Below are 14,203 nucleotides of genomic sequence, written 5' to 3'. Positions count from 1 at the left end.
AAAAACTATTTATTGGTGTCTATTTGCTATTAATCAGGTTCTGAGCCAAGAAAACACCTCTTCTTCCCCCCACCCCACCCCCCCGTCTGTTATTCCTTCAGGGTGATGGTTTTTGTCATTATTTTTCCTCCTTTCTGCTTTGTTTTGTTCTTTGAAACCCAAATATACACTTACCTAGCCATTTCTCTGCAAACCATATATTTTATACTTATCTCTGTATCTCAAATGTACCTTACAGTCTACACTTGAATCAGGAAAGTGAAGTAATTGGCTTCAAGTGTGAAGTATATGCAACATGGTCTGATCTAATCCATTTCTTTTCTCGGAGGGCAACTAAAAAATAAAATACTTTCTTTTCTCAGACCAAAGCCAACTTGGTAACCCCAAGGAATGGAGAACCGCTGATCGCTGCAATTCAGGATTTTCTGACAGGTGTGTATTTGACATCAGTCTCTAGATACGTCTTTGTAAAATAACGGGGCATAAACAAGGATGTTTTATTTTAGTCTTTCAAAATGCTTCATTTTCCCAGTGTTTTGGAAAACAAAACAAAACCAAAAAAAAAAAAAAATGACCAGAGGGGAAAAATAGAAACTAATATCCTTTTTTCTTTTCTTTTTTTCACCTGAGCCTTTAGGGAACTTATTATTGGAACAATGTTGGGAGTCTTTTGTTCCTGATTGAAATAATGTTTCCTCCTAAATTAAGAAATTAATACAGTGTCACAGATTTTTTTTCTGTTGGTATCTTTTGAAGTATGTCTGAAATAGTTATGTATAAACTGCAAATGTATGAACCTTGGACCACTTTTTCTGAAAGTTTTCCCCTAAAAGTTTCTGTTTTTTGACATAGTATTTACAGCTTTATAAAGGTGAAAGAAAATGTGCCTATCTATATCAAGAAGGAAAGTGCCAGGAGATAAAATGTTTTTCTTCTTTTTAATCACTTTTTTTTTTTTTGCTCTTTTATCTTCATACCGTGTAAATGATCTTTAAATAAATACATTATTTTGGAGTTGTTTTGCATCGCGATGTCATGCTATAAAAACCTGAGAGCTGATAAAATGCATCTACCTGAATGCTTTTTCTTTCTTTCTGGATTTTTATTTTTATTTTTGAATTTTAGGTGCTTATCTCCTCACGCTAAAGGACACTTTCTTTGATCGAGCGAAAGCGTGTCAGTTGATCGCCTCTATTCTGGTGGGCAAGGATGAAAAAGTGAAAGTTCGCCTCCCACCTCCAGCAATTCTTAAGGTATGGCAGAGAGAAAGTGTGAGAGCGACTGGAGGGGAGGGAGAAAGGGAGGGAGGGAGAGGAGAGAGAGAGAGAGAGAGAGAGAGAGGGGAGGGAGAGAGAGGAAGGGAGAGGAGAGAGAGGGATGGAGTGAGGGGGAGAGAGGGAAGGACGGAGGGAGAAAGAGGGATGGAGGGTGGGGGAGAGAAAGGGAAAGAGGGAGGGGGAGAGAGGGATGGAGGGAGGGAGAAAGGGAGGGAGGGAAGGTGAGAGAGGGAGAGAAAGAAGGAGAGAAAGAAGTACAGAGGGAAAAAGAGGAAGATGGAGGGACAGAGCAAGGCAGAGAATGAGAATGAATATTCTTGAGTTTAGGCTGCTCGTCTGGTTGCTCCCCTGTGCTCAACCCCTCCATTCCTGGCTCGTAACCCTCAGTTGCCAGCACATCCTCCTCTGAACTACCATCTGGAGAACATTCTTCCCCATCCGTATTTATAATCCTTTCTTCTTGGCCTCTTTTTTTCTTAGCCGGTCACCCTGTGGACAGGAAAGCAGGTCTTCAGTGTCATTCTGAAACCTGGAGACAGTTGTCCCGTCAAGGCCAATCTCAGAACCAAAGGCAAGCAATACTGCGGCAAAGGAGAAGATTTGTGCAGTAATGACTCCTGTAAGTAGTGCAGCTCCTCCAATTTTGCTAGGTAGCTTACCTTTTATTTAATATTATTTTCAAAGTGAGGACCCAAATTTATTAAGTCTGCATTACTATTACTATTGATCTTCTCATCATTCCTATCCCCCATCTCCTCCCACTCATGAGTGTATGACTGTAACCTTGTCGCTTGTATCCTTACAATTTATATTGACTGTTTCCTAGTAGGATTTGATTGCTTATTCTACCCTACGACTATTATTATTAAGTGTTGTACCTTATGATTCTTGACTCTTGACGAATGTATCTTTTCTTTTATGTGCATCAAGAGCATATGCACCAAAGACAAAGTCCTTGTATTTCCAATCACAGTTGGCCAATAAAGAATTCTACTCTACTCTGCTCTACTCTACTCTACTCTACTCTATGCTACTCTATGCTACTCTTATTCTATTCTACTCTATGTTACTCTTGTTCTCTTTTCTTCTCTTTTCTTTTCTTCTCTTCTCTTCTCTTCCCTATTCTATTCTATTCTATTCCATTCCATTCTTCATTCCAATATTCTATTCTATTCTATTCTATTCTATTCTATTCTATTCTATTCTATTCTATTCTATTCTATTCTATTCTACTCTATTTCCTATTCTATTCCCCATTCTATTGTATTCCTATTCCATATTCTTTCCTATTCTAACCTATCCTATCCTACTCTACTCTATTCTATTCTACTCTATGCTACACTTACTCTATTCTACTCTACGCTACTCCTATTCTATTCCCTATTCTATTCTATTCTATTCTAATTGGTTGGGGCAATATGTTGACTCTGTAAACTGCTTAGTGAGTGCTGTAAAGCAGTATATAAGTCTAAGTGCTATTGCTATTATTTTCAAAGTTCTTAAAACTATGTTCTTGTAGTTACTTGCACCTAGTTTTTAGTGTTGAACTGTATCCACAATGTATCATATCAGACTATTGGTGGTTCAGAACTTCCTCCCTTCGGAAAGAACTTGCATAAAAATTAACCTGCTCATGTTCTGTACTGAGCTCTTTTCCAAAGTGATGATTTTCAGGGAGAGTGACCCATTTTGTAAGACCTCATGTGATAAGTAGAGGTCCAGGTAAATTAACATGCTTAAGTCACCGTTGCATAAAATAAGCATATGAAAGAAGAACAGCCCTTTTTTATTTGATTCCAAGTGCGTGTGCTACTGTTGTGGCCCCTCAGTGGCCAGTGGAGCTGGCAGCAGACTTGGACAGTGAGGAGGTTGGGGAGGAACATGGGCCAGTCCTGGAATCTGGGGAAGGCTCTGATGAGTGCTCTGCATCGGAGGCAGAGATGGGGCCAGGACTGCCCGACAGTTATCAGCTGCCTTTAGAGTCGGAGATCAGTGGGGCAGAAGAACAGCTAGAGCTTGTTCCCAGTGTGTGCACATGCACAGAGCTGCCAGGAGAAGGGAACAGTTAAGGAACAAGGGTCAATTTGGGAGTAAAGGCATAGGTGGACGGTGAATGGCCCCTCCCATTGGGAATAAAGAGCGAAAGGGGAGTGGGGTTTGCAGGAGACAATTAGTTCATTTAATTAGTGTGAAGATTTGTTCGTGACTCACAGAGACTCCTTGCCAAGTATTTCCTTGGACAGCGTTGCGCTTGGAAGCTATTGGCCTGGCAACTCTCCAAGCCCGATAAAGTCTGTGGTAGTAATTCACTCTTGTTTGCCAGGACTTTGCTGGATATGAATGATAGGAATTCACATTAACCTAATAAAAAAAAGGGTTTTGTCGGGATGACAAGTCTGCTTTGTGATTTTGGGAAGCCTAGATCAGAACAGCTATGGAATCTATAACCGAAGGTACTTTGGAGCACGTCAGGTGAGAAATTTCAGGCACGCTATGCTATATGAACATGAGGAACCTTTTAAAGTAGCCGTGTCTTTTCCCAGGCTCACAGCAGCTGCCGCAGAATACCATAAAAATGCAGCTGCATTTAAAGAGTTGCAGATTCTTAAGTCTTTTGTTGGTGTTTTGGAATTAACATCAAGCACTTTGCACAGCCGAGCAAGGAAGGATCGAAGCTGCCTCCTCCAGAATGTTCCCTTGGCCAGCTACATCGCATTTGTGTTTCAGATGTTGCAATCCACAACAGCGAGTTGATGTCTGGCAGCATGGACAAGGGGACGTTGGGATCCGGATCGAAGAATAATATATTCTACATTTTACTGAGAGATTGGGGCCAAGTGGAGGCAGCTGATGCCATGTCAAGGTTAGCCAGACTGGCTCCTGTCTACCTCTGTAAGTATCTTGAACCATGAATTAGAGTAGAATAGAGCTGGAAGGGACCTTGGAGGTCTTCTAGTCGAGCCCCCTACTCAAGCAGGAGAACCTATACCATTTCAGACAAGTGACTGTCCAGTCTTTTCTTAAAAATCCCCAGTGATGGAGCACCCACAATGTCTGGTGGCAAACTGTTCCACTGGTTAATTGTCCGCACTGTGAGGAAGTTTCTCCTTAATTCTAGGTTGCTTCTCTCTTTGATTAGTTTCCAACCATTTTTTTTCTTGTCCTGCCCTCCGGTGCTTTGGAGAGTGTGTGTGTGTGTGTGTATATATATAAAGGACTGGAGGTAGCTGATGAGGCAGAGGAGGAACAGCTGGGTTCAGTGCCTGACGCATGGATGCGCAGAAGGCAGAGGAGAGGAGAGCAGTGGAGATCTATGGGCTGGTTCTCGGGACAAAAGAGCCACCGCTGCTAGCAAAGCCACACCCTAGCTCTGGGGATAAAAGGCGGGGGTGGAGATGAATAGAGGTGGCAGACAATTATTTGTCTCCCTGCCAGACAAATTTGTTAGCCTGTGAGAGAAACTGTTTGCCGGGGCTGTTGGCACTTCTAATAAAGGAATCTTTTGAGTTAACTTCAGAGGGTTTGTCGTATTTGGGGAGCTGGGTCAAAACACCTTTTCTGCAAGTGTGCTGATGTAGTCTTTCTTGGCCCTTGCATAGCTAACCGTGGCTTTTCCATTGGAATTGGCGATGTCACCCCTGGCCAAGGCTTGCTGAAGGCAAAATATGAACTTCTGAATGCCGGCTACAAGAAATGTGACGAATATATTGAAGCCTTGAAGACTGGAAAGCTACAGCAGCAACCTGGCTGCACAGCGGAGGAAACCCTAGAGGTTAGTTATACCCCATTTTCAAGTTTTAATTTGTTTACTAAATTTATATGCCGCCTATCTCGCCATCAAGTGACTTGTCAGCTGTCCAGTTGGCGAATCCAGAAAAAGACATTATTTTACCAAGAGTAAAAACTTGACTGAAAAAAACAAAAACCACATTGGAACAGAAGAAACAAAACCAGTTCTGGGTTTCTCACGCAAAAGCAAGCATTTTTCCCTTTTCCCTACGGGCCACCCACAGTCCATTACGTCCACCAATCACTTCTGCTGATATTGTTTTGGGAACGTACCAGGAACTGATGGATGTTTGAATGTCATTCCCCCCACCCTTATATTCCATTCTAACCCCCCTTCCCTTTCATGGTCAAGCTGCAGGTAAAGTGGAATGTAGGCGAAAATGTGATTTAGCCTTGACGGCAACTCTTAAGTGGCTTCCAGCAAAGATAAAACCAACAGTCCCAAACATTAAAATATTAAAACGATGAATGTTAACATTACAATTAAACCAAGACTGCTAAGGGAAGAAGCAATGTATAAACGAATGAATAATATGACAGTTTTCCTGATAGAACAATTAATCAGTGGAGTGACTTCTCTTCAGAAGTTGTGAATGCTCCAACACTGGAAGTTTTTAAGAAAGAGATTGGTCAGCCATTTGTCCAGAATGGGATAGGGTTTCCTGCCTAAACGGGGTTGGACTAGAAGACCTCCAAGGTCCCTTCCAACTCTGTTATTCTGTTCTATGTGCATGTCAAGTTCAGAAATTGGATCCAGCACATGACTGTTTTATCTTTTTTTTAAATTTTATTTATTTTCAAAATACATATAAAATTTACATTTTAACAGTTCTGTGTGAAGCGTTACTTATATACTTAGGTACAATATTTACAATTCATTTCCATATCAAACCATATTTCTCTTATCTAACCATATATATAACATTTCCCAAACCTCATAATACTCAGACTCCTCTTTACCTTTTAGTTTTCTCATCAGTCTGTCCATCGGCACAATCATGTATTTTATTTATTACCATATTTTCTGAAGGTACATCATCTATTTTCCAGCTTTTGGCATAAGCAATTCTTGCCCCTGTTAATATATGTTGTACGATGTATTTGATATGTTTCTTCAGGTTTCTTTTAATCATCCCCGGTAAAAAGGCTTCTGGCTTAAATTCAGTTTCGTACCCTGTAATTTCTCTTACTGTTTTATCTTTAACAGTATTGTAAAGTGTGCAGTGGGTGCGGCATAGCTGTTAAAATTCAAACTCCTGGTATATTATGATTTGAAATTGAAGACGGAGACACTTCCTCTTGATTTCTCTTGCCAAAGAAGCTACTTTCTCTTTAGTTCTGAAAGGAACACGGCAGGACAAATTCTTACAATTAGTAACCACTAATTGTAGTCTAAGGGACACAGTGGCTCAGTGGCTAAGATGCTGAGCTTGCCGATCAGAAAGGTCAGCAGTTCGGTGGTTCAAATCCCTAGTGCCACATAACGGAGTGAGCTCCTGTCACTTGTCCCAGCTTCTGCCAACCAAGCAGTTCGAAAGCATGTAAAAAATGCAAGTAGAAAAATAGGGACCCCTTTGGTGGGAAGGGAACAGCGTTCCATGCGCCTTCAGTGTTTAGTCCTGCTGGCCACATGACCATGGAGACGTCTTCAGATAGTTCCGGCTGATAGTTCTTCGGCTTTTTAATGGAGATGAGCACTGCCCCCTAGAGCCGGGAATGACTAGCACCTATGTCCGAGGGGAACCTTTACCTTTAATTGTAGTTTATCCACTGGGAAAATTCAGAGCAATTAATCTTTTGTTCGTTATTTTGGGGTACTTTATTCTATTCCAAACAATATGTGTTGGATTGCTACCTTAAGAATGATGTCAACTTCTAATTACACTCGGTTATAATGAGATGAAAACAGGCAAATTCTTGCAAGCATCGCTTGCTAATTGATTCTTTTTTCCTAGGCCCTGATTCTGAAGGAACTGTCTGTTATCCGAGACCACGCGGGCAGTGCCTGCCTTAGAGAACTAGACAAAAGTAACAGCCCCCTCACGATGGCCGTTTGTGGTTCCAAAGGTAGGATTGACCCTCCAAATTAGCACCTACCTCTGGGATCCATAGATTTCTGCTAAGATATCAGCTTTATCAGAGCATTATCATATGGATGCTATTCCTGTGCCTCAGTGTTCTGACCCAGCTTCCCAAACACAACAAACCCTCTGATGTGAACTCAAAAGATTCCTTTATTAGGCAGCCCCGACAAAAAAATTATCTCGCAGGCTAAGAAGTCTCCATCTGAAGGCTGACAGACGGTTCAATCTCCCTCCGTCTCTGTCTGTGTGTCTCTCTGTCTGTCATTCTCTGTCTATCTGTGTGTCCCTCCCCCCCCTCTGTGTGTGTCTGTCTGTCTGTCTCTCTCTGTGTCTCTCTGTCTCTCTCTCTCTCTCTCTCTCTCTCTCTCTCTCTCTCTGTGTGTGTGTGTGTGTGTGGCTCTGTCTCTCTCTCTCTCTGCCTTTCTCTGTGTGTCTCTGTCTCTCTCTCTCTGCCTCCTTTCTCTCTCTCTCTGTCTCTCTGTCTCTCTTGTCTCTCTCTCTCACCCTGTCTCTCTCCCTCTGCCTCTGTGTGTGTGTGTGTCTCCTTCTCCTCTCTTCTCCTCTTCTCTGTCTCCTCTCTGCCTCTGTTGTGTGTGTCTCTCTCTGTCTCTCTGTCTCTCTCTCTCTCTCTTTCTCTTTTTCTCTCTCTCTTGCTCTCTGTCTCTCTCTCTCTCTCTGCCTCTCTGCCTCTGTGTGTGTGTGTGTGCCTCTCTCTCTCTCTCTCTGCCTCCCCCTCTCTCTCTCTCTGTGTGTGCCCTCTCCTCCCCTCTCCTCTCTCTCTCTGTCTCTCTCTGCTCTCTGCTCTCTGTGTGTGTGTGTGTGTCTGCCTTTCTCTGTGTGTCTCTGTCTCTGTCTCTCTCTCTGCCTTTCTCTCTCTCTCTGCCTCTCTCTCTCTCTCTCTCTGTGTGTCTCTGTCTCTCTCTCTCTGTCTCTGCCTCTCTTCTCTCTGTCTCTCTCTGTCTCTCTCTCTCTCTCTCCTCTCTCTCTCTCTCTGTGTGTGTGTGTGTGTGTCTGCCTTTCTCTCTCTCTCTCTCTCTCTCTCTCTCTCTGTGTGTCTCTGTCTCTCTTCTCTGCTCTCTCTCTCTCTGTTGTCCTCTCTCTCTCTCTCTCTCTGTTTAAGCTCAGCTGCTGGGGTAGAGATTGCTTCACAATCAGTCAAAGAGTAAAACCATCACAAGAAGAACTTATTCACAATAAATGCAATATTATAGGATAGCGGAACAAGCTTAATATATTGACTTTTGATATTTTACTGATCGTAGCAGAATGGGGGTGGAGTTGGGAAACAGCATGATAACATGTTGCCTTCAGTCCTGAGACAAAGGTGTTGCTTACCTTGGTTGTTGTCATTTTCACCCCCTAATAGGATCCTTTATTAATATATCCCAGATGATTGCTTGTGTAGGCCAGCAAGCCATCAGTGGGTCCCGTGTTCCTGATGGCTTTGAAAACCGATCCTTGCCTCATTTTGAGAAGCATTCCAAGGTAAGGAGCCTGGAAGTTAGATAGGACCTCGGCAATATTGTCAAACGAAGCAGCCTGATGAAAATATGAGATAAGATGAAGGTGAACTTTCGATCCAGGTGATAATTGTTATGATCCTTCTCTTCATACCTGGAGACCACAATTCCTTTCCAATTTTTCTTGGCAACATTTTCAGAAATTGTCCCAAAGGTTTTTTTTTCAGGAGGCAACCCGACTTTCTTGTTTTTTTTTTCTTTTTCTTGAAGACGTTTCGCTTCTCCTCCAAGAAGCTTCTTCAGCTCTGACAGGATAGTGAGGAAGGGAAGGATTTGCACTTCTTGAAGACAGCTGGACATTTGCATCCTTTGAGAGCAGGGGTGGCTCAGTGGCTAAGACGCTGAGCTTGCCGATCAGAAAGATCGGCAGTTCAGCGGTTCAAATCCCTAGCGCCGCGTAACGGAGTGAGCTCCCGTCACTTGTCCCAGCTTCTGCCAACCTAGCAGTTCGAAAGCACGTCAAAATGCAAGTAGAAAAAAATAGGGACCCTTTTGGTGGGAAGGTAACAGCGTTCCGTGCGCCTTCGGCATTTAGTCATGCAAGCCACATGACCACGGAGACGTCTTCGCTCAGTGCTGGCTCTTCTTTGGCTTTGTAATGGAGATGAGCACCGCCCCTTAGAGCCGGAAATGACTAGCACGTATGTGCGAGGGGAACCTTTACCTTTACCTGGAGCAGGGGTGTCAAACTGGCAGGCCAGATGAGTCACGCCCAGGCCACGCCCACCCAGCTCTGCGAAGGGGAGAAATGTCACGCGGCAAGTTTGACACCCCTGTTTTAGAGTGTCGTTGAGGCCACTTGGAAGTTTATCTATGCTCTCAGGGTCTCCTGGTTCCTGTAGTCTGCAATTTTTCCTCTGGAAATCCATTTCTACTCCCATACTATTCCAAGGGTGTTCATCCTAAATTGCATAGCTAAAAGTCTGTAGAGATTCTCAAGTCCTCCAGGTCATGGTTGTCCCTGGATTGTCAGAAATGATTCACCAGTGTCTTCTTCTGGGATGTCTTTCATCTTCCCAGACTAAGGCTGAGAGAAAGTAGTGGACCCAAAAGCCATCCAGTTGCCTTCCATGCATAGAACCATGCCAAGGGAGACCTAGAACTTTGCTCTGCTCGTTCCTTGCCAAGCATCTTTGGCCACTATGCCAGTCCGGTCTCCCAAAACGATAGCTAAGAGTCATTCAAATCTTTCTGATCTGCCTGTGGATGGAAGTGTTCAGCTTATTTAAGCACTGTTGACCTATGTCAAGGGGTCTTCAAACTTGGCAAGTTTAAGGCTTGTGGACTTCAACTCCCAGAATTCCTGAGCTAACATGACTGGAGGAGGAATTCTGGGAGTTGAAGTCCACAAGACTTAAAACTGCCAAGTTTGAAGAGCCCTGACCGATGCTATGAAGTTCCTACAAGAATAATAGGACATAAATCATTTTGAACAGTTAAAAGCCATGATCAGAATGCCGATTGCTGCTGTTTGGATCAAGAACCAGAACGCTATGTTTTAGACACAGGACAGAATGTGGATCTTAATTCCATAAATACAAGGCAATTCTGTTGGGCAACTTCTCCAGTTCTCTTCATTTGGGAAACGGAGAGAATTTTGGGATTTTGGGTTCCGCCAAGGAAGTGGAATCCTGCAGGTCCCACCAGGAAATAGAAGATGCTACTGGAATGGAATAAAAGATGCACAAAGATGTTAGATTAACTTACCAATTCTGATCACAAGCTTGTCTGTCCCTTGAATGATATTTTACCTTCCTCCAAGGAATTCGCGACCAGATATCTTCCAAATTGACCCTCCCAGGGAGCCAATTAGATTGATGTGCTTTAATTAATTACCCAGTGGCAATTTGAATCTGTGCCTGCTGGTGCTATTCTAACGTGTTAACTGTGCTGACTGTTGGAAGTAAATGATATTAAGTAAAGTGATATTATTTCTAAAGAATTTCCCACACACACACACACTTTTTTTTTCCAGCTTCCAGCCGCTAAAGGTTTTGTGGCCAACAGCTTCTATTCTGGGTTGACACCCACCGAATTTTTCTTCCACACCATGGCTGGTCGGGAAGGTCTTGTCGATACAGCTGTAAAAACAGCCGAAACAGGATACATGCAGGTAATTGCACATTTTCTACAAGAAAATGTGGACCATCCGTGTAGCCAACTAGAAGTATTTATTCTCCTTTAGGTCAAGAGTGATTTCCCTGCCGGCTAGTCTCTTCTTCCATCTGTTTTCAGTTCTGAGAATAAAGAAAAGTAAAGAACTACCAAAATAGGAGGGTTAACGTCATTGCCCAGAGGATCATGGGTTGCCCTCTCCCCTCTTTGGAAGAGCTTTATAGCTCCTGCTGCCTTAAAAAAGTTGAAAACATCCTTGAAGATCCATCTCATCCTGGGCACCCCCCCCTTTTTTTTTTGAACTATTACCATCTGGCAGACAGTACAGGGTAATAGTAAAAACAAGGACAAATAGGCTGAAAAACAGCTTCTATCCCAGGGCAGGAACTCTGTTGAATTCTACTATATAGTGCCATATTAATGCAATATCAGCGATTTTCAATTCAGTTGTGTGTTTGTGTTTTTATTTTTATAGTTACATTGTACACTGAAGATGGCATTTAATTTCGTTGTACAAGGTGCAGTGACAATAAACTAAATTAAATTAAACTAAAACTCTGCTAGGATGAGCAGAGATAGGAGTGGGAGTTGGGAGATTTTTTATTTATTTATTTTCAGATTTTGTCCTATTGTACTTTATTAATTTATTTGATTCTTTTTGTTAATTTTTATTTTTGTTTTTTATTTTAAATATAATTTGACATTCTGTAAGCCGCCTCAAGTCACCATGGGTGAATAGGCGACAATATAAATTTAATAGATAGACACACAGACAGACAGACAGACAGACAGACAGACAGACCAGTATAAAAGTTACACACACAAACACAAATTTATATGGATAGGGAGACAGCCAGGAAGAGAATAAATTCTGTTTTAAAAGTTTAAAAAACAAACAAACACCTTGTCTAGTTATTTAGACCAAGTTGATTGTTTAAGTAGCGACCATAGGCTTCGATCTTGGTTTCATATAGAGAGAATCCCACTTGAGAAAAAAATCCAATATACAAATTAGCCTTAGACTTATATATAGCTTAGACTTATATACCGCTTCACAAGTGCTTTTACAGCCCTTTCTAAGTCAGCCTCTTGCCCCCAACAATCTGGCTCCTCATTTTACCCACCTCGGAAGGATGGAAGGATGAGTCAACGTTGAGCCTGGTGAGAATCGAACTGCTGGCACTCAGCAGAATTAGCCTGCAATATTCCATTTTAACCACTGGGAGGGAGAGAAGAAAGGAACGAAGGGCAATATCACTAGCACTTAGCCTTATATACCACTTCACAGTGCTTTCCAGCCCTCTCTAAGCGGTTTATAGAGTCAGCCTCTTGCCCCCAACAATCTGGGTCCTCATTTTACCCACCTCAGAAGGACACGGAAGGCTGAGTCAACCTTGATCCGGTTAGGATCGAACTCCTGACAGCAGGCAGAACTGGCCTTCGATACCACAGTCTCACCACTACACTACTATAGTCCTTCCTTCCTTCCTTCCAAGTTAGCAATAGCACTTAGACTTATATGCTACTTCACAGTGCTTTGCAGCCCTCTCTAAGCAGTTTACAAAGTCAGCCTCTTGCCTCCCAACAATCTGGGTCCTCCTTTTACCCACTTCAGAAGGACAAAAGGCTGAGTCAACTTTGAGCCTGGTGAGAGTCGAACTGCTGAATTGCAGGTAGCCGGCAGTCAGCAGAAGTAGCCTGCAGTACTGCACTCTGACCACTGCGCCACCGCGGCTCATTGCTTGAGATTACAGGTAGTTCTCAACTTAAGTTCGTTGAGTGACTGGCACTGAAAAAGTGACTTATAATGGGGAGTTTTTCCACACTTACGACGATTGCAGCATCCCCCACGTGGCAACCGACTCACATTTATGACAATTGCAGCGTCCCAAAGTCACGCGATCCCCTTTTGCGACCTTCTGACCAGGAAAGTCAATGGGGAAGCCAGATTCACTTAACAACTGGGTTATTAACCTAACAACTCTGATGATTCACTTAATGACTGTGGCAAGAAAGGTCGTAAAATGGGGCCAAATTAAATGTAAAGTTGCTTTGGTTTCTCCTTTCATCCTTCCTTGATATTGTCAGTGGAAGGATTCTGGCGACATGATTGAAAGTATTGTATAAGTTGTGTGTGTCATCCCATCTCACCTGGTTTTCATCTAAGAAACAACCACCATAACTTGTTCAGGGATGATTATGTCTAAGTACTACCTGTACTTAGTTAGCTTTCAATTTTTTATATTTATTTAATGGGGACGCTCAAGTTAATTTCTCCTGGAAGTTCCTAGGGCTCAGTAAATGCTTTTATGTAGGGGTGCTAATTAAAGTTTTCTGAGACCTTGATTTTAAAAACAACAACAGTTGATTGTGGATATAGCCAAGCCAATTAACAAAACCCTGGGTGTTATTTAATATCTTTGGTCCTTTAAGGAACTTGGATAGAAGGTTAGAATTACAGAGACCTCTTGTTATAAATCACAAATGCATAATGGATGAATGGATGTAGGGATGAGGGAAGGAGAGATAGAAGATAGATGGATGGATAGATTAGATAGATAGATAGATAGATAGATAGATAGATAGATAGATAGATAGATAGATGATAGATAGATAGATAGATAGATAGATAGATAGATAGATATAGATAGATAGATGGATGGATGGATGGATGGGTGGGTGGGTGGGTGGTGGGTGGATGGATGGATGGATGGATGGATGGATGGATAATTAGATGACAAACAGACAAGGATGGAGGTAGGGATGGAGAAATAGATAGATTTATGGATTGATATATAAGGATGGAGGTAGGGATGAGGGATAGATGATAGACAGACAGATAGATGATAGATAGATAGATAGATAGATAGATAGATAGATAGATAGATAGATAGATAGATATAGAGGCAAGGGTTGAGGGATGGATGGATGGATGGATGGATTGATAATTATATTTGCTATTCAGCTGTATAAACATTCTGGATATTCAAAAAGACCTCAATTCCTATTTATGGTAGTTAGTGGGAACTGGCTATGATCTCCATCTTGAATGACATTTCTCCATCTTCCTCCAGAGACGGTTGGTGAAATCCCTTGAAGATCTTTGTTCTCAGTATGACTTGACCGTCAGGAGTTCTACGGGGGACATTATACAGTTCATTTATGGTGGGGATGGCTTAGATCCTGCGGCCATGGAAGGAAAAGACGAACCTTTGGAGTTCAAGCGCGTTCTGAACAACGTCAGAGTAAGTATTAGCACAGGGCATCCTTTTTTAAAAGAAGTAGAAGAACCTTCTAGATAGCAATAGCCCTTAGACTTATATACCGCTTCACAGCCCTCTCTAAGTGGTGTACAGAGTCAGCCACTACCTCCCAACAATCTGGGTCCTCATTTTAACCACCTCAGAAGGATGGAAGG

The 14,203-nt window shown here is 42.4% G+C and overlaps 1 protein-coding gene across 2 annotated transcripts in view; it reads left to right on the top strand.

Moving 5' to 3' along the window:
• The window catches only part of POLR3A (RNA polymerase III subunit A), a 48,329-nt gene that overhangs the window by 18,196 nt on the left and 15,930 nt on the right, over nucleotides 1–14,203 (top strand). For both annotated transcript variants that reach the window (XM_087963909.1, XM_087963907.1), the window contains exons 12-20: nucleotides 363–432; nucleotides 1,126–1,253; nucleotides 1,758–1,896; nucleotides 4,005–4,169; nucleotides 4,877–5,049; nucleotides 7,022–7,133; nucleotides 8,517–8,635; nucleotides 10,646–10,783; nucleotides 13,860–14,030. In XM_087963909.1, coding sequence (XP_087820035.1) covers nucleotides 363–432; nucleotides 1,126–1,253; nucleotides 1,758–1,896; nucleotides 4,005–4,169; nucleotides 4,877–5,049; nucleotides 7,022–7,133; nucleotides 8,517–8,635; nucleotides 10,646–10,783; nucleotides 13,860–14,030 — 1,215 coding nt within the window. The remainder of the gene's footprint in view (nucleotides 1–362; nucleotides 433–1,125; nucleotides 1,254–1,757; nucleotides 1,897–4,004; nucleotides 4,170–4,876; nucleotides 5,050–7,021; nucleotides 7,134–8,516; nucleotides 8,636–10,645; nucleotides 10,784–13,859; nucleotides 14,031–14,203) is intronic.

The sequence above is a fragment of the Notechis scutatus genome, chromosome 4 (genome assembly GCF_049901735.1).
Source record: "Notechis scutatus isolate UNSWTSFEM ecotype Mainland chromosome 4, rNotScu1.2, whole genome shotgun sequence".
Lineage (NCBI taxonomy): Eukaryota > Metazoa > Chordata > Lepidosauria > Squamata > Elapidae > Notechis > Notechis scutatus.
The sequence above is the reverse complement of the archived record's forward strand: the minus strand, read 5'-3'. Positions and strand labels throughout refer to the sequence as shown.